This window comes from Oryzias latipes, chromosome 9 (assembly GCF_053564925.1).
Source record: "Oryzias latipes strain Hd-rR chromosome 9, Olatipes_Hd-rR_3.1".
NCBI classification, from domain to species: Eukaryota; Metazoa; Chordata; class Actinopteri; order Beloniformes; family Adrianichthyidae; genus Oryzias; species Oryzias latipes.
In genome coordinates this window covers 6600570-6625190 of record NC_136245.1, presented here as the reverse complement: position 1 = coordinate 6625190, position 24621 = coordinate 6600570, and the positions used below count along the sequence as shown (strand labels likewise).

The 24621-nt window shown below is 39.4% G+C and overlaps 2 protein-coding genes across 2 annotated transcripts; one reads left to right on the top strand and one right to left on the bottom strand.

The window, feature by feature from the left end:
- Positions 1-2108: 2108 nt before the first annotated feature.
- tm2d2 (TM2 domain containing 2) lies at positions 2109-6005 on the bottom strand. The gene is made up of 4 exons (XM_004072782.5): positions 5610-6005; positions 5275-5362; positions 5073-5188; positions 2109-3482 (listed from the first exon to the last, which is right to left on the bottom strand). The coding sequence occupies exons 1-4, from the start codon at positions 5882-5884 to the stop codon at positions 3269-3271; spliced, it is 693 nt and encodes a 230-aa protein (XP_004072830.1). The 5' UTR covers positions 5885-6005; the 3' UTR covers positions 2109-3268.
- A 1374-nt stretch (positions 6006-7379) lies between these two features.
- On the top strand, positions 7380-23519 carry LOC101165400 (VIP36-like protein). The gene is made up of 8 exons (XM_004072783.5): positions 7380-7631; positions 8103-8221; positions 12050-12167; positions 13900-13982; positions 15344-15505; positions 16495-16609; positions 16761-16880; positions 20154-23519. The coding sequence occupies exons 1-8, from the start codon at positions 7436-7438 to the stop codon at positions 20297-20299; spliced, it is 1059 nt and encodes a 352-aa protein (XP_004072831.1). The 5' UTR covers positions 7380-7435; the 3' UTR covers positions 20300-23519.
- The last annotated feature ends 1102 nt before the right edge of the window (positions 23520-24621 follow it).

Genomic DNA, 24621 nt, shown 5'->3' with positions numbered 1-24621 from the left:
CTTGAAAATGATTTGACTGAATCAGGACTGTATGACTTTATTGTTGACTTTAGTGAAAGTGGAAACTAACAAAAATGGCATGGGGAAGGTTGTTCTGACAACTGCAGACATCTTTTTCCACTGGCTATACATCGTCTATCCCATTGGCTGTTTGTCACAATAAATGTTGGGTTTTTGCAGATGGTTTGGTAAGTCCCCAGTTACTTGCCTGTGTCTCTCATTGGTTGCAGTTGCTATGTTGCTGAGGTTTGGATTCCCGTGGTAAGTTTCTCTTCTGCTAAGCTAAGATATTTGTGCTTTGGCAAGAAATTGCACAGTATTGCATACATTGAAATAATTCTATTGTTTCAGTTAAAAAAAAAGGAAAGAAAAAAATTAAATAAAAGCAGAAAACTGCCATAAGAAAGAATCTTCATTAAGATTTAGTTGATTGTTTAATTTAATATTAGTTGAGGTTTCATGTAGAGTTTTAGTGCTGGCGTCTAAAAGAAAATAATTCGAGCCCTTCACCAAACTAAATCTATGAGGGTTTTTTTTGTTTTGTTTTGGCCAATACATTTTTAAATGGGAATAATGCCCAATTAAATTTTTCATCTGAACTAAAAAAAGTGGCATAAAAGTTCAACAGTTTTTTGTTTTTTAGAAATGATGAAAATAAGGTTCATTGGAACACAATGTGAAAAAAAGTCTTCAAGAAAATATGATTATACAAGCAATACCATCACTTCCTGCTGCTGAACTGCACATTAGAAACATTCACTCAATCTGCAGCGTGGAGCTGACAATATGGCTTCATCTCAGTAACCTGGTAAAGGAGACTTGATGAAGAGGAGGCTCTGTCCCTGGATATTCAGACAGCCAATGGACTGATAGCAGAGCAGGTGGTGTGGAGGCTGGACATGTGGCAAATAAGTCCCCACAATAAAAAAAAGAAAAGAAAAAGGAATCCAAAAGAAGCTCAAACATTTGACCTTCAGGTAGAATAAACCGCTCTTCTCATCTCCTAGTTTTTTTTGTTTAAATCAAAGCTGATGATTCCACATGGTGTGGTTCTAATTTCTAGTGTTTATTCATGTTGCTATGCAGATGCAGTAAATAGCAACCATTGCATTAATTTATTGCAGTACTAGCAGCAGGAGTGTCCTGATATTTATGACAATACGTACAAATGCGAATTGTTCTTTTGCTGTTTTTAACATCTTCTGGCATTTTAGTGATGATGGAGAACAAAGATTAAGAAAATTAAGCACAAAATTACATTTATTAGCATTTCTTTATCCAAACTGTCACAAATCAGGGGCAGATAGAAAAAAAATGCCATCGGAAAAATGAGCTTATTTATGATGTCTAAAATACAGTGGGCCATAAGCTCCCTGTTCAAAACTCAACAACAGGGAGGAGAAGGAGGCAGGGTTACCAATTTTGTCTGAGCTTTTTTATGAATGATACTTCCATGTTTTAAATGATTGTGTCATATTTATCCTTTTTCTGTCTCTGTCTGTCTGTGAAGGACATATTAAACTCAAGCCTATGACGTATCACTGAGCCCACATGGCTTCGGGGGGCCTGAGTGTCTTGCATGACAGCTCTGCCGCCATCAAATGAACATGCGTGAAAGGGGATTTGGTCATCTTTATGAATGGAAATGAGTTCTCAGTTGACTTACTTGGTTAAATATAGATTACATTTGTCAAAAGAGTTTGCTGGAATCTGGAAAGTCAGAGCTGTCCAGCTCTGGTCCTCAAGATCTACCTTCTATCCTGAATTCCAGCTCTCCCTGCCCTTTATAGCCACTGATTACCTGGATCAGGTTTGTTCAGCCAATCAGAACGAGGAGACACCTGTGTCAGCTGATTAGCATAAAGCAATTCAGAGAGAACCATAAACCAGGCAGGAGTAACGATCTTGAGGACCAGGTCTGAGAAGCCCTAATATAAGTACCGGTACACACTTCTTCTGTTTTTCATCCTTGTAGGTTTTTTATATTAAACATCATTTCTGGCACAACAGTACGAATGACAGCTTTATAAAAAGAACTCAGTAAAATAGCATTTGCCACAAAGATGCTCACTACAAGTGAGTCAAATCAAACTGAAAAGAGAAACGAGTCATTTTAAAAGTCTTTATTGGATTTCATTGACCAATTAATACACAACAGAGATTTACAATGAGCCTTATCAAAACTCAGTTGTCAAAAGAAGCATGTTTCTGGTTTTCCCGCTAAAATTGTTTGCTCAGAGGTCTTACTGACCCGTGTTTGCTCCCACTGAAGGAAACCAAATCACAGCAGCTGAGCAGAACACAGCATGACACTGAAATTTGTTGGAACATTCTAGGCGAGTGTTAATGACTTTTATGGAGCCACAAAATTTGTGCTTTGAAGAAGAAAAAGGACATTTGTAAACCAATTTTATTTTGGAAGATATCTCTTCTTCATGGAGTCATTCATGAGTGTCAGGCTCTAGCAGCTCAAGCAGCGTAGTATTTATTTTCTGTTAATCAAACCACATAGTAATCTGTACAATAAGTGTGATGTCCTGCGTTCATGTCTGTGAAAAATGGATTGCATCAAATGTTTACTTGAAGCATCGTTTTGTTTAAAACTCCATGACGGACCATGTAAAAGCACATTACTGTCAATCTGGGGACATTTTATTGTTACAACTTTAAAAGTGTGGAAAACAAAAAAGGAGGCTAAGAACATTTGGAGCTTCTTCCACCTTCTGCTTAACAAAGTTAAAGTTGTCCTCAAATAGAGACAGTATCCAGGATGTTGTAGAAATTCAGAAAGTTGATAAAAAGCTGGGAAATCTCCACTAGAATACTGCCGTTCTGCAGTGTGTCTTTTTTTTAATAAGTCTTTCAGTGTGGAGGATGCTGATCCAGGCAGAACACTTTGTGCTGTTAAATATTTCTGGGCTGTCAGCAATCAGGGTTTTTTTTTCCTGGAGGGGTGGGGGTGGGGGGGTGGGGGTTTAAAATGCAGCATAAACGAACCATTCAGTTGAGATGACTCAAACCCTGTTTCTTTATTCACAATATTTCCATACAAAATACATCAGAGCTTGAAATCAAACGCTTTTCCGGACTAAATAAGACCATAAAAAAAGTGAACGCACAAAAGTTTTTTTCTCGAAAAGTTGAGCGACCTTTCTGGTTTCCCACTTCACCACTGCCGGCTGAAGCCAATTCCCTGCCATACCTTGAAAACTACTAAAAAATAAATAAATGGAAGTAGTGAGTCCCATGCCACCTTTTGCTGTACGTCTCAGTAGTAGGTGCACCAATTGCTGTAATCGCTGGGCATCAGGCCACCTGTGATTAGCAGGATCAAGTCTACAAACCACCAAATTCCCAGTCCTCCCAAAGTGAGCAGCTTCCCCACTGCAGTGCCGGTGTGGCCAAGGCAAAAGCGATCAACTCCAAAACAGCCCAGGAAGAAGGAGTACAGCAGAGTGGTGATAAAGTAGTGTCCAGTGTATCTGTCAGAGAAAAAACAAGGAAATTCAACAGTTAATGTGCAAAAGTCCATTCACTTTTATTTTAAGATCAATTTATGACTAAAATATCTTGATTAATCTCTGCTTTTCTGTTGCTTTTTCGTTTGGAGTAAACCAACTTGTTTGTTTTTTTGCAAACCTGCAGGCATCGAGATGTTTGTTATATAACAAATCAAACAGGGCAACAATTAAACACAAGATAAAAAAAGAGATTTTACAACAATGAAAAAGCAAAGAAAATTACATGAGGAAAAAAATAACATGGACCCTTAACAATCCCACCAAAGAAAAAAAACAATTCTTTTCTCTTTCCTAATGCCTTGTGTGAGTAATACACAATGATTTGATTATGTTTCTTTCAAAATGTGTTCTACCAGTTGGTTGATTAGCAGCTAAAGGGTTAAAATATATAATCAAAATCATGATATATAAACTAAACACTACAGTGCACTTAGTGGCCTGGTTGGCGCTATGAAGGCCAGCTCTGCTGCCATTGGTTTTCACAAAAGGGCAAAAAAATACTTGGCATTCACAGATGACATTGTTCCACTTAAACAGACGAGAAAAAGACGCATTATTACGAGTATAGCTCAACTATGACTATGCAAGGGTGAATGTAAAAAAATAATGTTAAAAAAAAACAATAAAAGTTTTTTTTATTATTTGTATTAGAGGTGCATTAAAAAAAAATAAGAAAACGAGCAAAAATTCTGGATCTCACAGACCTGTTTCTTCCTTAAAAGCATGATAACGTTGAGAAAAACCTGGGAAATCTCCACTAAACTGCCGTTCTGCATTTTGTTTTTTTTATTTTGTAAATCAAGTTTATTTTGTGCGTGTGGGACGCTGATCCAAGGAGAACACTTTGTGCTGTTACAAATTTCTAGGCTGTCAATCAGCTTTGGGGGGGACATGGTTTGCCCAGTCGCAAAAATATTACATTTAAAATTGCATAAACCCTGTTTATTTATATCAAATATTAAAACAACTTAGAGCTTGAAATCAAAGGTTTTTCTGCACTAAAGAAAACCAGGAAATCAAACCACATGGTGCTAGCTTGGGGTTGTGAGGGGCTGTAAGCTAGTGGGAGAACAGAGAGCTCTCAGCAACAGGGAGGGGAAGTGTGGCAGGGTTTCCCGTCACCAATGATCTCGCCCACAACTCAGAGGTGAATTTGCAGAAACTATGTTCCAGAAAACCACATAGGTTTTTAAACTTTGGCTAAAAATCATGATTAAATGAACTCTGGGTATACTTTATAATAGATTAAAAGATGATCTTTAAATCTGTGACCTCCACCAAAGTGGAGGTCACAGATTTAAAGATCATCTTTTAATCTATTATAAAGTGACCTCCACCAAAGTGGTGCACAGAACTACCTTTAATCGCTTGTAATATTAAAATGTATTTCATAGGTTTAAAGCACTTGCAGTAAATCTTTCTAACATTTGGACTACTTCTTTGGTAGCAGTGAACTTTGTTGTTAGGATGTGTTTTTTTGCAGTAAGTTTAGATGAAACTCACTAATCACTTATGGATCCATTTGTCTCTGTAAAGGGCGACATTGCTTACTTGATGCACGGCACATTTCCCCGGAGAAACTCCCGGGGTCCAGCGCACTCTATGTCGTCGAGGGCTGTGCAGATAACTCGAGTGTGGTTCACCTCCTTTTCAGTTTGACCACCCCACTAGACAGAAGACAAAGAGAGAAAAAACAACACATTGTTTTTGCTATTCCTCAGTCAGCAGAAAGGGTTATCAAAGCTGGATTTACCCCAACACAGCCGTGGTCCATCTCCTGAAAGGCACTGTAGTTGCCTGCATGGTCCACGGGGTCCTGACAGTAGATAAACTCCTCTGGTCTTTTAACAAATTCAATTAAAAATAAAAATGAAAAACAAGGGAGCATAGTAATAGACAGTTAGACAGCATTTCCTTCACACTTATCCTGTTTTATACAATTAAATTCATTAGTTAGTTGTATTTGCTTAATAAAGCGTGATTTGACAGAATTCTGACGGGAATGACAGTATCTTAGCGACACAAACAGCTAGCTTGACTAAGCTAACCCGCTCACAACACTTAAGGCAACAGTTAGCGTCTACTTACAGATATTGGCAAAGGACGACCGGTGACGGGGGTCTGTACTCGTACAGCTCGGTAGAATTCACGCTTTCGGTCCACCCTTCGGTTTTTCCAACCTCTGGCTGCTCGGTAAACGGGAATGAAGTAGCTTCCCGTCCTGGTGTAACCGTGTTAGCCGCAGGAGGAGGAGCTGCTGTCGAGGAGTTCTGGGAATGTATTCCTTCCAGACACTGTAATAGTAACACTGTAAACAGCAACAGAAACTGTCCGCAAAGCAGAATGTAACTAACTGAGATCATTATCGCTGTTAGGAAACAATAACAAGCGAGAAATGATGGCTACTCTTCACAGCGCTTTAGAACCATTTTCCTATTCACGTCGGTCGCGTAAATATGACGTAGTAACATTTAAAAAAAACTTTATTCGTAAATGACTTAACAGACACATTTTTAAGCTTTAAACCTGCCTCAGATTAACGAGAAATTAAGAAACATTTCTGATGGGACAACGCATGATTGTTTAATCCTAGAAAGCACCACGTTAAACTTTAGTCGTAGACACAAACAGAAAAAACTACAAATAATAACTTTGTTTGTTTTTTTAATTCATGCTAATTAACTGCTCTTTGTGGTTCTGTCTGAATTCTCACCCTAATCCCTAACTACTAAAAATAAATAAATAAATAAAATAAAAAAAACACTACAGTGAGGGACTAAGTGTGTACAAATTGCAGAAAAAGAAAAAACAAAAACAACAGAATATCTATTTATATTGATAAATAAAATACAATACATGTAAAAAAGAAACATCAATCCAATAACCTTTGGGGTTTCATAAATTTTACATTTTTAAAAAATTAAAATTAGTTTGAATTGCCTTTTGGTTTTGACGTTGTTTGATAATGTTACAGTACGATCAGTGATCAATTTCATTCAAAATATTTTGGAATTTAGGATTGGATTTAGACCATTGGGCTTTATTAATATGGAATATTGTTTTTTGTTTTTTGTTTTTATTTGTCCTGTCCAGCAGCTGGGCAAACAGATGAGAGCTGATTTTACTTTAACAACAGGGGTTATGGAATATTATGTGGAATTTTGTTTTAAAAAAAACTGTGTAATAAAGATACTATCTGTGTCAATTTTGTCATTAAGGTAATGCAGAATAATTTCTTTATCCAAAAATTTTACTTTTTTTTGTTTGTTAGATTTCCAATATCATTTCTCACTTCCATCCAAAACTTGTATGTATGCAGTCCACAAACAGGTGATAAATAATTTCCTCTTGAGTCCCACAGAATGTATAAGATAGGTCCATGTCAACAGCAAAAAAAAAGTTTTGGTACTCATACTAGGTTGACGTCATGAACTGGGCGGCACCCACATGGAGCCTCAAAGATTGAGTCGTCTTACTTCAGGGTTGAAAAATAACTCAGGGAAAATAACTAATGATTACAAATGTGTTATTTTGTGTGCCAAAGATAATATGTTGTCATAAACATTGATATTGTTTACTATAAAGGGCTAGAATACTATAAAGGGCCAGAATAACATGGTATAGGCCCTTTATTGCTCCATTTAAATCACTTGGAATTGTCTTTGTGCAGAAAATGGACCATACAAATAAACATATCTTGCCTGCTTAGTAAAACTTCTCAGGTACTTCACAATAGCTTTTACTGACTGTCTCAGGAAAAGAAGTTTGATGGACGTGATTTTTTCATTTTTTTCCATCATGATATCCTCCAATCCAGAAGGTGGCGGTAATGCGCTAACAGGTCTGACAGCGCGCGCGCATAAACACAGAGAAGTGCTTGCCTCACGTGACAAGCAGTAAAGAGGCGCTTAAAGATGGCCGCTACCGTCAGCAGCTTCAAAGTTACTAGTTTGCGCTGTCTATGTCCCGTCTTTCATTCAAAAAACTGGTTCTTTTTATTATATCTGCTCGTAGCTGTTTTTAGTTGTCAGTGCTTCTCAGCAGCAGACGAACATGACTTTACGGATGACTTTTTTAAGAAGGAGTATTCTCTAGCCAAACCGTACAGCGGTAAGTTTGCTCACGCGCTCAGCAGCGGTGTCAAAAATAGGCGTGACAGAGACCAATGAATCAGGGTTAATTTAACGCTGAAAGTCGAAACTTAGCTTAGGACTGCTTTTACTACATATCTATAAGGCTTCAGCCGCGTGTAAAGTTCTGAATAATGATTAACTAAACTTAGAAGAACTTTGCTCCCTTAGTTAGTTTGTACTAGTTAGCGAACCCAAAAACTGACGGCTACAACAACAACAATGAAGGCTAGCTTAGTGAAACACTAAGTCCTTTTTTTTTCAAGCCTCTAACTGTATTTGTTCTTTTTAAACACAAGGTACATTTACTTAAATGGCTTACTGTAGTCCACACAACTTCCATACATCTGTAGGGTGAATGTCTAACACTTCCCCAAACATAGTTCAGCTGTGCTGCCATTGAAATGCTGAGCTGTGACATGCAGTGCTAATGTTTAATGTCTTTCTGTAGGGCTGGGCTTCTCTAGTTTTTCGCAGTGGGACCTCATGGGAACCGCCATGGTGACACCTGATCACATCCGGCTGACCCCAGACCTGCAGAGCAGACAAGGAGCTGTGTGGAGCCGCGTCGTACGTCACTGTCAAACCTTAACCTCTCAGTTCCCACCCATTGACTTTATAAGAGAAGTGGACAGACGAGTGAGCGTGTCGTCATCCATAGAAAAGGACTTTTGTCCGTTTAAAACCAAGCTAAGTCAATCCAGTCGCCATCTTGTGCAATACAGAGACGTTGGAGCCAGAGGACACCAGTATTAAGTCTGACTCACTGTTTCTATGGCAACCACTCAATCAGTCATTATTGGAAGGCCACACCCCATTCGCTGAAAGCGGGCTTGGAAGAGTCTGTCGAAACTTTTTACCGTTGGGTGCAAGACCACCTACTTTTGAAACATGTGGTCATTTCATAACTTAATAATAAAGAAATAATATAATGAAAAAAGTAAGATTAGCAAGAACATGTTCAAAAAAGGTGGCAGAGCAATTTTTCTTACAAATAAAATGACTGGCTGAGTAGTAGCTGTTTATTTCTCTATAGAAGTTTATGGGATTCATGCGTCTTGGAATCGGGTACTTTCTGCTTGGAATGCCAGGGGGAGGGGCCACTCAGTCCAGTTCTCTCATACAGTCCCCCCAACTGCTTGGAAATATACTACTTTGAAGAAAATACTACTTCTTTCTCTTTCGGCTTTTCCCATCAGGGGTCGCCACAGCGAATCATCCTTTTCCACCTCACTCTATCATGGACATCTTCTACCCTAACATTAGCCAACTTCATGTCCTCTGTTAAGACATCCATATATCTCCTCTTTGGCCGTCCTCTTGCCCTCCTGCCAGGCAGCTCCATCTCCAACATCCTTCTACCAATATATCCACTATCCCTCCTCTGAACATGTCCAAACCATCTCAGTCTGGCTTCTCTGACTTTGTCGCTAACACAGGCAACATGAGCCGTCCCTCTGATGTACTCGTTCCTTATCCTGTCTAACCTGGTCACTCCTAAGGAGAACCTCAACATCTTCATCTCCGCTACCTCCATCTCAGCCTCTTGTCTCTGTCTCACTGCTACCGTCTCTAACCCATAGAGCAGAGCTGGTCTCACCACTGTCTTGTACACCTTTCCTTTGAGTCTTGCTGGCACTCTTCTGTCACACAACACTCCTGACACTTTCCTCCAACCGCTCCAACCTGCCTGCACTCGCCTCTTCACCTCTTTTCCACACTCCCCATCACACTGAACTGTTGACCCCAAGTACTTAAACTCCTGCACCTTCTTCACCTCAGCCCCCTGTAACCTAACGCTTCTACTTTGATCCCTCTCGTTCAGACACATGTATTCTGTCTTACTACGACTGACCTTCATACCTCTTCTTTCCAGAGCAAACCTCCACCTCTCTAGCTGTTCCTCCACCTGCTCTCTACTCTCACTGCAAATTACAATGTCATCCGCAAACATCATTGTCCAGGGAGATTCCTGTCTTACCTCATCTGTCAGCCTGTCCATCAGCATAGCAAACAAAAAAGGACTCAAAGCTGCTCCTTGGTGTAGTCCCACCTCCACCTTGAACTCCTCTGTCTGACCTACAGCACATCTCACCACCGTCATACTTCTCTCATACATGTCCTGAACTACTCTGACATACTTCTCTGCCACTCCAGACGACCTCATACAGTACCACAGCTCCTCCCTCGGCACCCTGTCATACGCCTTCTCTAAATCTACGAACACACAATGCAGCTCCTTCTGACCATCTCTGTACTTTTCCATCAACATTCTCAAAGCAAAAATGGCATCAGTGGTGCTCTTACGGTGCATGAAACCATACTGCTGCTCACAGATCTCCACCTTCTTCCTAAGCCTGGCTTCCACTACTCTTTCCCACAGCTTCATTGTGTGGCTCATCAACTTTATTCCTCTATAGTTGCTGCAGTTCTGCGTGTCACCCTTGTTCTTAAAGATCGGAACCAGAACGCTTCTCCTCCATTCCTCAGGCATCTTCTCACTCTCTAAAATCCTATTGAACAACCTTGTTAGAAATTCCACTGCTGTCTCTCCTAGGCACTTCCATACCTCCACAGGAACGTCATCAGGACCAACGGCCTTTCCGCTCTTCATCCTTTTCAGAGCCTTCCTAACCTCATCCTTTCCAATCTCTGCTACTTCCTGCTCCACAACAACCACATCTTCCTCCCTTCTTTCCCTGTCATTTTCCACGTTCATCAGCTCCTCAAAATACTCCTTCCATCTTTTCTGTACACTCTCCTGGGTTGTTAGCACCTTTCCATCTCGGTCCTTAATCACCCTTATCTGTTGCACGTCCTTCCCATCTCTGTCTCTCTGTCTTGCTAGCCTGTACAAGTCCTTCTCTCCTTCCTTTGTGTCTAACCTGTCATATAGCTCATCGTAAGCCTTCTGTTTGGCCTTTGCCACCTCTCTCTTCACTCTACGCTGCGCTTCCTTGTACTCCTGTCTACCTTCCTCAGTCCTTTCTACATCCCACTTCTTTTTAGCCAACCTCTTCCTCTGGACGCATTCCTGTACTTCCTCATTCCACCACCAAGTCTCTTTACCGTCTTTCCTCTTTCCAGATGACACACCTAGCACCTTCCTACCTGTTTCCCTGATAATTTCTGCTGTAGTTTCCCAGTCATCTGGAAGCTCATCCTGACCACCCAGACCCTGTCTCAACTTCTGCCTAAATTCCTCACAAGTTTCTTCATTCTGTAGCTTCCACCACTTGGTCTTCTTTTCTGTTTTCCCTCTCTTCTTCTTCCTGACTTCCAGAGTCATCTTACACACCACCATGCGGTGCTGTCTGGCTACACTCTCTCCTACCACCACTTTGCAGTCAATAACCTCTCTCAAATGACCTCGTCTACATAGGATGTAGTCCACCTGGGTACTCCTACCTCCACTTCTGTATGTCACTCTATGTTCCTCTCTCTTCTGGAAGTAAGTGTTGACTACAGCCATTTCCATCCTCTTCGCAAAGTCCACCACCATCTGTCCCTCCAGATTCCTTTCCTTCACACCAAACCTGCCCATCACCTCCTCATCACCTCTATTGCCCTCACCAACATGCCCATTAAAGTCTGCTCCAATAACAACTCTCTCTCCTCTGGGGATACTCTCTATGACCTCATCCAACTCACTCCAGAATCTCTCCTTCACTTCTAACTCACAGCCAACCTGTGGCGCATACCCACTGACTACATTCACCATCACCCCTTCAATTTCTAACTTTAGGCTCATCATCCTGTCTGAGACTCTTTTCACCTCTAGAACACTGTTTACAAACTCCCCCTTCAGAATCACTCCTACCCCGTTTCTCTTCCTATCAACACCATGATAGAACAGTTTGTATCCTCCTCCAATACTACGTGCCTTGCTGCCCTTCCACCTTGTCTCCTGCACACACAGTACATCTACCTTCCTTCTCTCCATCATGTCTGCCAGCTCTCTGCCTTTCCCTGTCATTGTGCCAACGTTAAGAGTCCCTATTCTCAAACCTATGTTCCTGCCTTTTCCCTTCTCTCTCTGGCCACGGGCCCTTCTGCCTCCCCTCTTTCTTCCACCAACAGTAGTCAAATTTCCACCGACACCCTGTAGGTTAACAGCATCGGTGGCGGTCGTTGTTAACCCGGGCCTCGACCGATCCGGTATGTCTAAAGTGTTGTGGATGATTCGCATGGTTATTTTGGCAATTTTTACGCCGGATGCCCTTCCTGACGCAACCCTCTCTATTTATCCGGGCTTGGGACCGGCACAGAGGCAACTGGCTTGCAACCCCTGTGGCTAGATTGAAGAAAATACAGATGCGCTTATATGCTTTTTGCTTTATTACTAGCATAATTTTTAGTTGCATGCATAAATATTTTTACATTTTCTGTCTCTTCTAGCCTCTTATTTTGAAGGATTGGGAGCTCAAGGTGCACTTTAAAATCCACGGCCAGGGGAAGAAGAACCTAAATGGCGATGGACTGGCCATTTGGTTGACTAAAGATCGCATGAATAACGGTACATTTATTTTAAGAAACAGAAAAAGGTTGATTTTAAAAGCTACAAGAAACAAAATTTCTCAATTACGAATTGTCTTTTAAAAATTTCTCCTAAACGACGTTTTGTTTTTGTTGTTTTTGTTCATAAAAACTGTTCAAGTATATTTTGTTATCCACTCATCAAAATATTAGTAAAAACATGAGATTTTTGGTTTTCAAATAAAGAAAACTTTTTCATCTAAAGTTTTTTATATGTTCAAAAACAAACTATCAGTTAAAAGTCTGCTATCACCTGGAAAATTTTTTGTTTTTTATGAAAATAGTAAATTTGTCTGACACTTGGCAGCAAATTCAGCCTGGCCGTCTCAAACTTTTCTGTCAGCGTTTTAAGATTAGGAAGTTATTCTCTCTGCCCATGGAGCATCTCCTATCACATGAACTGGTTTGAAAGTCTTCCTTTAATCAAGTTAAATAGTTCAGACTCATTTCTCCACGACACCTTCCTGTCTTCCATCATTCAATTTCTGTGTTGTTTTTGTCATTTTCAGCTTGAAATGATTCTTTCTTAAAATTCCACTCCGATCATGGTTTAATCTGTTTTTCAAGCGCTCTTTTGAATGTGATTGTCTGTTTTTATGCAAAATCCATAAAAATGTCATTTTCTTGAACATGTTTTCAGCAGAGCAGCAGTAGTTTAATAGAAATTTGCCTCTGAGTTGTGGGTGGGACCGCTGGTGTAGTGCAATGCCACTCCCACTTGTTGCCAACCACCTGTTTACACTCCTGTCGGCTTTCAGCCCCCTCAACCTAACATTAAGGTGAAACAAAAATTGTGAGCAACATCAGAGCTATTCAAATGTAGTTTTGATCCAGATACTGGCTCAGACCAGGAAAATGTAGATGTACGGGGATCCATGCACCAGAATGGAGCAGAGCAGGAAGCTTGTGGCCCGCTGATGGTTGCGTCTGTGTCACTGCTTCAAGCTGTCCATCTGCATTTTTTCATCTGCTCCTGATTAACAATGATTTGAATAAAGAAATACTCAAACACAATTTTTTAAGCTTAATTTTCTTAATAAATGTCGTCCATCATAAGAGAAATGCCACAAGAACATTTTAAAAACGCAAAAAATGACATTTTCATCAGAGCGTATCTTCAATGATTCACATGTGAAGTCCAACATGTTGAAGTTGCCTCTAGTTGCTGATGACTCTGCTGGATTTACTTGGTTCCAGTTAAGGGTCTAAGGCATTTTGTGTCTGAAACGACACAAAGTCAAGTGTTTGTCCTTCGCAGTTCTGCGCTGAAGCCTCATAATCCCCTTCCCCTTTTTTTAGAGCCAGTTTCTGTTTTTTTCCAGAAGTTAGAGTCAACAGTGTGTTATGAGTTTAAAGTTGTCCCTCAATCTGCAGATTAAAAAACGTTTTTCTAGGACGAAACAGTTTTTTGAAGAGTTTTCTCAGTTTTTAATATCCAGATATTTAAGGATTTCCAGCTTGTTTTTTAAAAGTGGTGGAGCACATTTCTGCCCAGTGCAGTTGTTGCGCTGTGTATCAAAACAAGACATTAACATGTTTTAATACTTTCAGCACTTAAACTGCTGTAGCAGGCTTTAGCGCCTGTGGCATCCACCTTCAAAACTTTGTCAGATTAGGGGAATATGTCTTATGATTTATAAAAACTCTTTGTTAAAAAATCCTGATGAAATCTGTATGTTTGGGTTGAACGCCTGTTTCTTCATCATTGGCAGGTGCTGTGTTTGGAAACATGAATCAGTTCACTGGGCTTGGAGTTTTTCTGGACACCTACCCCAATGCTGAAAAGAGCCATGATGTGAGTCACATGCAGCTACTGCTTTTCAATGATTGTGTCAATAGATTTTTAGGAATGTAGAAATATGTTCTTGCACAGTGGCATCATCTTTTGGTCTATTTTAAAAGCATCCCCTGTTGTCTTTATGATGAAATTTTTTGAACTGAAAATAAAAACACCCGTGTCGTTTTCTAGGACAGAGTTGCTGTAAAGCGGCAGTAGTTCATTAGAAATTCCCCTCTGAGTTGTGGGCAGGACCGCTGGCACGGAGCAACCCCGTCCCTGCTTCCTGTCATCCATCTGTTTACACTCTATCCCGCTAGCTTACAGCCCCTCATAACCCCTGACATAACCTTAGCGGTGCAACAAATATGGCGAGCAATATTGGCGCTATCCAGCCGTACATTTTTTTTAATCCAGATTCCAGCTCAGATGAGGAAAACAAAGACGTACATCTAGTCGCCTATAAGTGAGTGCATCAGAATGGAGCAGAGCAGGGAGTTTGAGCTTCGCCCAGCGTATTTTCTGCGTCACAAATGTGATCTTTTTAAACCGCATTTTTTCATCTGCTCCTGATTCACAATGACTTGACGAAAGAAATATTCAGAAATGTCATTTTAACCAAATTTTCTTAATTAATTTTCTCCATCATAAGAAAAATGCTGCAAAAACGAGTTAAAAACACAAAAAATATACCGGTAATTTTCATTAGAGTGGGTCTTTTAGCGTTCCAACAACTTGCTTCCCGACTCTGGAATGCCCTCCGTTTGTCTGTGCGGCCTCCACACACTCAATCGAGTAAAGAAAAGTCAAGTTTACAGGTTTTTATTTGATAGTAATAATGGATGGGATTTTTCTGTGCTTTTCCAGACGCTCAAAGCCTTACTTATTGTGTGTCCATTATTCAGTCACTCCTCATTCATACTTAGTGATGTTAAGCTACTGATGTGGGGGGTTTCTGTTCTGGCTGAACATAAACTGCAATTATTAATTCCTCCTCCATGATCAGTTTTCAAACGGTTAGCACTTCCATATGTCACTGCTAAATCGGAGTTCCTGATTGGTCAAAGTTTAAGTTTGGTTTAAGTTTCAACATGCCTTCAATGGCCTCACATTGTGTTCGTAGAGCCTGAAAACGGTCTTAAAAATATTCTCAGGTTCTCGTGAACGCGAGAGTTCTGAGCGCAGAATCCCAAATACTCGTTTACATAAATGTTTTATCAGAAGTAATCGCTTGAACGTGCATTGCTGAGGCTGGTGTGAATGCAGCTTTACACTTATGTCGCTTGTGTTGGTCAAACTGGTCATTTAGAATGACACTGTATATGTGGACAGTTGGATCAGGCCAGGTTCTTGACCTGATGCGTCTTTCTCTCTCACAGAGGAGTTTTCCATACGTATCTGTGATGCTCGGGAACGGCAGCCTGCTGTACGACCACGACCAGGATGGCCGGCCTACTGAACTTGGTGGATGTTCAGCTGCGGTGCGGAACTCTGTTCACGACACATTCCTCCTCGTCAGATACTCCACAAACAGACTGTCGGTAAGACACAGTCGGTTATACACTTTTCTTATGATCGGACGATAGAATAGTGAGACCTGAGGGAAAGGAATAGATGTTCTGAAAATGTAAGTCAAAGACTCCTGTGTGGCAAAGATGTAATTCACACAGATATTTAGTAGATTATTAAAAATGCTTGAAGTCCCACTCTGATCATCTTTTGATCTATTTTAAAGGCGTCCCAGTGATCTTTGAATTATGATTGTGCAGCTTTTAGCCAAAATCAAAATGCCTGTCATTTTCTGGACATAGTTTCTACAGAGCGGCAGAAGTTCATTAGAAATTCGCCTCTGAGTTGTGGGTGGAACTGTTGGTGTGGAGTAAACCCGTCCCCTTCCCATCATGCATCCTTCTATGTGCTCTCCCGCTAGCTTACAGCCCCTCACACCCCCAAGCTAACATTAGCGTTGTAACAAATAAAAGTGCTGGATAGCGATGTTGGAGCTGTCCAGACGTGCAGCTTTGAGACAAATTCCAGCCCAGCGTTTTTTTTACATCACAAATACGTTTTGTTTTTTTGCATTTTTGCGTCTGCTGCTGATTCACAACGATTTGAATAAAGAAATACTCAGAAATGGAACTTTCATTTTAATTATCTTTATATTTGTCTTGGATCATCAGAAAAATGGCACCCAGACATGATAAAAACACCAATTTGTTATCACAGTGGGTCTTTAAACATTTCACATTTTCAGAACATTGTGTAAATCAGTCCATCACAGCTCTGTGCAGTTTTGTTTGGTAAATGTGCTTTAGTAAGAATTAGATACATTTACATACAAAGATTAAAGCGAAAGCAAAATAAATCATTTTTGACATCCTCCTTGTAAAATGTTTTTCCCTACATAATGAAGTAGAAATCAGGAATAAATGGAGGACAGGGTTTGTTGATGCGGATTTTGATCACCAATAAATGATGTTTAATGAAACTTCTGGGTATTTTTTTGTGTTTCTGTGCATCCTCTGTTCAGGTCATGGTTGATGTCGATGGTAAAGGGGAATGGAGAGCGTGCGCTGACATCACTGGGCTGCGGCTTCCAATCGGTTACTACTTTGGTGCCTCCTCTGCTACAGGAGAGCTGTCAGGTATGAAATCCCAACAGTCGCCTGGAGGACGCTTGATTACATGTTTACATGTGAATGACCTGAAGTTACATGCATATCAAACTTTGTCTAAAAGGGTTTCCAAGCGGTTTCCCTTGAACTAAACTCACGAGTCATTGTCTTGTATGTCCAGATAATCATGACATCATCTCCATGAAGTTATACCAGCTGACAAATGAGCCGACTTCTGAGGAAGCTGAAGAGGAGGAAGAGGTCACCATTCCTAGAGTCGACAACATGGAACAATTCCAAGGTATTTAGGATTTTCTTTATTTCTATTTTGCTGATCCTGTAGTCAGCTTTTTTTTTTTTTTTTGGACAATCTGGATTTTTGCAGAACAGATACTTCTACTCAGAATTGTTTCCCTGCAAACAAAAAGGACGGTGTCATTTCTTACTAACTACAGATATTCAGTGACATCTCTGACTCTAGGAAAGTATGGAGTCCTATACTGCTCATAATTAAATAAATAAATATTTAATTAAATAAATATGGCCTCATGAACAAACACAATCAACCAATAAATCTCTCATAAATATATAAAAAGATCATGAAATTGTGAAAAACCTGCGCACAGACTTTAAATGAGCCATTGTATTATTCAATATATTTCATTTTGCTTTAAAAACCTGTTCATTATTTTAAAACAGCATTTTAAAATATTCATTTTTAATCATGTGGAATATTATTATAATTCTGTCTTTTTTCAGAAGCTCGTATTTCAAAATCAATATTTTCCAAAGTAGCTTTGTTTTTATTTAATGTTGCTGTTTTTCAGAATGACTTATTTATTTCATGAAGAGCTTTTTCAGGAGAATGAGTCTGTCAATCAGTGAAAGTGGGCGGGATCTAAACGCTCATTGGCTCATCCATGGAAATCGACTCTTATTCCTCGATACCCGCTCAGCGGTGTACCAGTCAGAGAGATGACATATTTCAGCGATATCCGCGCGGCTTTGCTGACATTAGAGATCAAATAGAGACAAACGATCTGTCTACTGCAGAAGATGGAAACATGGACGACTCTGTTTTTGTAGTTTGAGGGTTTGTGTGGACCAAACCACAGAGGAGCTCCGGTCGTCCACGTCTATAAGTCCCCCGTTGAAACACTCCTCATTCTTACGCCATTCTCTCATAGCTCACATCGTGCCTCACACTGTGTCGGCTCGCAGGAGGCGAGCTGGCGGACCGCCAGTCAGACCAGGCAGCTGTGGAAAGCAGAACAAGCCTGCTCAGCCTCCTGAACCTTATGATATTTTTCTCTTTTCATTGAGACAATGATTTCGGGTCCTCTGATTTTATTTTTCCCTCCTGGGAATATGTTTAACCTTTCCTGCGATGACGTTTCTGACCGTGGTCGGAAAACCCAGCGGAGATCCGGGATTGATTGAGCAATTCTGCAGCCAGGGCTTACTCCAAGAATCAGGCTCTGTACTTTGGAGGAAACCTTTTTTTTACTATTACTTTTCCGGGGAACAGGGCAACAGACCCTTAACTTGTGCTCACACACACACTCTCGCGCTGCCTGGGCGCTCTGATTTACACGTAAGACGTAGTTTGACTGCAGGAGCTGAAGCAGAGACTCTCTGGGATGATCTCATGAACTCAAACATGGAAACATTGTTATCATGTGGAACTATTCAAAATAAATAAAGCTGATCTTTTAACACTCCATGTGCATTGTGCATCCATGCATTGTTACTGAGATAAACACAGGCAACCGCTCCATGTGGCTATCAGGCTAAAAACATTAGCTGGTAGCCCCTCCCACACCGGCATGTTGCGTTCATGGAACTCCAGTTCATAGAAGCGTAGTGGAACTCCAACAACCACCCAGCCTAACTTAGACCACTACTAGATGTTAATGAGAAGATGAAAATTGCCGAACCGACCACAAAACCAACTGAATTATGCACACTCGCCCAAAGCCACTTTTATCCGCAAATTTAGAACCAAAACTGCCCAATTTCGTGCAACACTGTGGATGTGTTGAGGTGCATACTCCCTCTAGTGTTGAGGAGAGTGCATTGCGCCGTCACGTTCGCTGAAGCATCTTCTATCGATGTAGTTAGAGTGCTGCTGCTCATGTCTGAGTAAAGGAGTAGTCAATCACAAAAGTGTCTCCGCCTTGTCTAGTTTGATTGACAGACAGACCCATTCTCCTGAAAAAGCTCTTCATGAAATAAATCAGCCATTGTGAAAAACAGCAACATGAAATAAAAACAAAGCTACTTTGGAAAATATTGATTTTGAAATCGGAGGTTCTGAAAAAAGACGTAGAATTATAATAATATTCCACATGAATAAAATGAATATTTGAAAATGCTGTTTTAAAATAATGAACAGGTTTTTAAAGCAAAATGAAATATATTGACTAATATAATGGCTAATTTAAAATCGGGGTGCAGGTTTTTCACAATTTCCTGATCTTTTTATATATTTATAAGAGATTTATTCGTTGATTGTGTATGTGCATGAGGTCATATTTATTTATTGAATTAAATATTTATTTATTTAATTATGAACAGTATAGGACTCCATACGAAAGAAGGAGCAAATCCAAAGAGGATTCCGAGGTGTTTTACTCCAACTCTTGTGAGATTTCCTCTGAATATTTCTGGGCCCACACTTCTAGTTGAATGTCCAGACTAGTCACTCATGCTCAAAAAAGTCCTTGAGAACAGAAAACCTCCCGAGTGTCAGGCTGATTCTAAAAAGAACTACATCCAGATGGACTTTCTACAAATGTCAGCTGATCCATCTTGTGCTGACAGACATTTTTTTTCCCTCATCCACCCTTCATGCTGCTGCTTGGGTCACCTTTTCTTCAACTGCAGAGCCCGGTGCAGCTGTCATTCCTTCCTTATCTAACAACACCTCTGGTTCTGTGCAGTTTCTTTGCTATTACACGATCAACCTTGTCTATTCTATCTCAATACATCTGCTAATTCACAGCTTTGAGATCTAAATGTCAGAAATTCATCTCATGACATTCTCCCTGATTCTCTACCATTTTTTTTTTTTTTTTTTTTTTTTTTTAGAAAAGCAAGAATAGTGAGACTTTTTTCTTTTAACCAATACTCAAAACAAAAACAATCCTGTCTGCATAGTCTTCTCTCGCTTTATGGCGGTTCATCTTTCACAGTATCACTAAAACAGATTTTTTTTCAGTGCAGTTTGGCTTTTCTTTAACAGCTCACTGTGTTCTGCGTCCTAATTGGCTGTTGACCTTATTAGATCTCCTCCGCGTCGTGTCTCTCTAAAAACAAGAGAGAAAAGTATATAAAGTCCTTAGTGAGGAGTTCTATAGCCCTAAAACATCCATAATCTATACATTTCACCTATCAAATTGATGGAACGTGATAAACAAAGGACCACTGTATTTATCGTTAGGAATATTGGGATTAACAGTCAGTGGTTGAATCACTAACTGCTGTCAAATTCAGAACCAGCTGCAGAAAGTTGGACATCCTGGGCGTTTATAAGTAAGTTTATTTTAATGACCGTGTTGCCTTTACTTTGCAGTCAAAGTGGAAGAAGGAGGAGGAATGAGCGGACTGCAGCTGTTCTTCACCCTCCTCTTCTCCATCCTGGGCCTTGGCGTGCTGGGCGTGGTGGCGTTGATCGTCTACAGCCGCTGGAAGGAAAACAAACGCAAACGTTTCTATTGACAACAGTGGATCCATGCAGGTTTTCAGAGTCTGATGTCGACCGCCGCTGCTAGTTTTGCCATGTTGACCTACAATAAACACTGTTGTACAACCGAACTCAAGGTGAACAGTTTAGAGCCACGAGAACATAAAGCACCTTTTAAAGAGGAGGGTGGACTGAGAGCAGCCATCAAACTTGGCTGAAAAAGACCATTAATATGAACATTACTGAATGTACCGTAATATAGCATTTACAGTTATTCAGACTGAATAATATTTAGCATATCTTCAGAATATTGAACAGGATGTCAGCATTTCTGTCCCACATCCAAAAAGACGTGTAATATTTCAGAAACGTTTTACCCAGAATGATCTTTTCATTGCCTTTGTCGTTTTACACTGGAAGGTGAAGCTAGAAAAAAAGCTCCACCTCTCAGGAGAGCTCTGTGTTGTCTTTACTACATCTTGTAGTTGCACTGAAAGTCTGAGCAGATTTCTACAAAATGCTAAACCCATTTTGTAGCAACAAAAGGACAGAAATGATCTAAGCAGCTGGCAGGAGCCAGGACAACAAAAGCCCTTTAGGTCGTTTTTAGTTGTCATTGAATCTATAAATGTTGTTCAACACCTGGGGAGAAACCATTTTTGCAAGTTGTAAATCAAATTTCATCAAGACGTGTTTTTTATAATAGTCACTTGTGCCTTAGCTATTTGATAGAAATGCTGAACTTAAAACCATCCAAATGTCAGGACATGAGTAAAGTACAGGAACCCTTTCTTCTCTCCCAGTTTTCCTGTCATTATCGATGCTTCTGTTTTTATTTTCACTGCATCCATTTCCCAGAAAGCAACTGCTGGGATGGTTGGTGCTGAAGTTCCAGTGTGAACTGGAAGCGTTTAGGAAATGGATGCATCCACTGGACAGAGAAGTTTTTCCCTGCAGAAATCTGCTCGTCAGAATGAATGTTTCCAAAAAAAAAAACGTCCCAGAGATCATTGCTGGAGACTGCAGTCGTCACAGACCACGTAAAGGTTGAAACGATCAAATTCCACGATCTGCTGTAAACCTACAGGAGGAATATGGATGAGGGAAAGGATTTATTGTTGCGTCATTCAGGATCAGGAAAACTCAGCTGCTGCACAATACTCTGCCTTCCAAATGATTATGCTATGGATATTTTCTATGATTCTTCTAAATAGTTTAGGCAAATGACAGTCAGCATCATTTTCAAGACCCCAACTGAAGGAGTACAAATGAAATGTTATCAAGCAAAAATCCCGATGATCACAGTATTTCTTTAAATGGCAAACCTAAAACACAAATCCAAATGATAGTTTTCAGTCATTTGTTCAATTTGCAGCATTAGGTCATATTTATTCAAATCAAAAGCTCTTTCAATCAGAAACCTCTAAACAGGTCAAGTTACAATTTAACATTGGACCCTGTGTGCGATAGCAGCTTCACAGTTCTTGCATCCATTGAATTAGGAGTTTTTAGAGAGTTTCTATTATGCTTTATATCTATACCAGCACTTAAATGCAGATCCTTTTCTTCCTGTGCAACATCACCCTGCAAACTCGACACCAGATTCTTGGTGTTCTGCCCTCAAAGATGATGCCGATCTGTTCCTCAAAATGAGTCATTTTGATTGTTTTAACTGCCCTCTGATCCGTTCATACCCACACAATCTGAAAGGGAAGTAGAGCCTCCTTGAAATCGCTGTCAACTTCTGTCCTTGTGTCTTTGATGCACAAAAAAACCATTTCTGATGTTATAGCTTCGTTGTCGTTGACGGTCAGCAAGCCAAACAACATCAAGCAAAAAGAAAATCCCCTCTGCTGCTCCTGCTCTGCATCGGTTTCATGAGAATGGCTCTCGTGTGGCGCAAATCAATAGAAAACGCCCATCACAGCCTTCTGTTATTCTATTGAAATCAAACTTTTTTTTAAACCCTCAGCTCAAGACATTTGTCAGAACAAACTTTGAGTAATGCACAGAAATGCATACACTGACCAGAGTTGCAGCAACATTTGCGATGAGTTAGACTAAACTTCCTAAAGTCATTTGACTTGATGGTTAGGATTGACCGGTTAGGTTCTGGTTTATTGGACACCACTGGATAATCAGTTGTATTTTTTTTCTACCTAAATAGATTTGACTTAACCACATTTTTCAGAATCTTATCAACAATGTTTTCATCTAAAAATAGGTTAAATCAAAGTTTTCTTTTCACGTTTAAAAAAGTGCTTTTGCAGGACAAGATCCAACACATTTATATTTGTAACAGCTAAATGTTTCTTTTTTCCCTTGTTTTAGTTTTTGTGATGGTGGTTATTTAAACATGTGTTCATATCAAGCACACAAACCCATGAATACAGAAATCAAAATCATCAAAAAAGTATTTATTCAGCCATCGATTCTGCATCTTCACTTAAAAAGATGTCTTCATCGTATGGATATCTCAACCATGAGAGTCTAAAGGAGAAAATCCAGAAAAGAACATTTTTAAAGAATTGATTTGTAAATATTTGGTCAATAACAAATGTCAACTCAATACTTTATTTACTCTTTGTTGGCAAATGACAGCAGTCAAACATTTTCTGTAAGTTTTCCCAAAGACTTCTCAAATTTTCCACCATAATTTACAAATCCATCCTTTAAGGCTGCATTTAAGTCAGACCATGTCATTCTGTCTCTCATAGTTGAGGTATACCTATGATGAAATGTACACGCCTCTCCTCTTTTTAAGTGGGAAAAGTTGCACTGTTGGTGGCTGAATAAATCCTTTTTGCCTCACTGTAAATCAAAGGATTTGAAAACGTCATAATGTTCTCACTAAACAAAGTTCCTCTGATTATTTGGTGGCAGTTTTATTGTTCCACAATTTAAAAAAAAAAGTCATTTGAGTGGAAGATGAACTGTTCCATATGAAAACACTGGTAATGTTTCATTTTCACTGCTGTGGTTGCATCTCTTCCGCTATCTCTAGATATTTTATTTGTTATTTTCTTCAGTTAAATCTACCGTTTAGTGGATGATTCTGTGTTACAGATCCGCCAAATGATGAATTGCAAGTTGTCCTTTCCTCTTGTAAAAGTCTTTGCCAACATGATAGAATTAGTTGTTCAAAGCCACCGTTGTTGCTAAAGGAAAACTTTTGTTTAGGGTCGTTTGGTTTAGGAAAAAAAATGTGATTGTCCAAGAAAGTCAAAAATACAATGATTTTTGTACTACTGTGAAGTTTGTGTATTTGAGTGTTTTTTTATACAGCATTTTACTGTGAGATTCATTGCATTAAAATGTCAGTTTTTAAGATTAGGAAGATTTGGTTTCCCCTTAATTGGAGCAACTTACAAACCCCTTTTAGGAACAACAAAACAGTTTTTCTACAGCAAACTGGATTACATAAAAAAAACATTACTGGAGAAAATATTACAAAGATAAATGCCTTCATAAATGGTGCAGAATTAAGTGAAAGCTATAGAACATTCATCCGATGGTTTCTTTTTTACTGATTTAATTCATATCATAGTTGGTGGTTGCTAGATTTCATAGTCAATAATAGTTCTTTGATCCGATTCACTGACCTAAAACCCAACCAGTGTGACTCAGAAATACCTGGTACTGAACTGTGCAGGTGAAGTTTTCCACATTCCTTGTATTTCTTTCAAGATAATCAAGTGTAATTTAAATGTGTACAAACAAACAAGTAAACGAGAATGAATGGTAAATTCATTCATAGTTTAGTTTCCTAAAGTTAAACCCACTGTTGTTTTTTCCACATCAAAATAATGTGGAAAAACATTCACAAATAATATTCTCAGATGTCATCAACATGGTGTTAGAACACTTGGAAAAAAGAAAAAATATCAGGAGCCAAATGATAGCACAGGACAGAAACTAGAATAACAACCACAAGGAAATTTGTTTAGATATTATTTTAACACCTACCGAGGATTGTAAATCTTTTCAGTGAGGAATAATATAATTTAAATTTGTTAAGAAAACCTGGGAAGGAGGGCTTGGAACCTCTCCACTTGCAACAGTGGATATAGTATTTTCCTAAAAGTAAGATGATATTGATGATATTTGAGAAAGAATCATCTAGATTTTCCATAAACAGAAGGACATCAGAAATACCAAAAGGGGAAATGTTCAGTTTTAAATTAATCCAATTCCTTATGTGAGTCCAGAAATCCTTAGAGTAACTGCATGAAAAAAACAAATGTTCCAGCGTTTCTTCACTTGAGTTACAAAAAGTGCAAGATTCCACATCAAATTAAAATCTGCTTTGAAGAAAATCAGAGAAACAGCTGCTATATAATACCAGCACATAAATAAA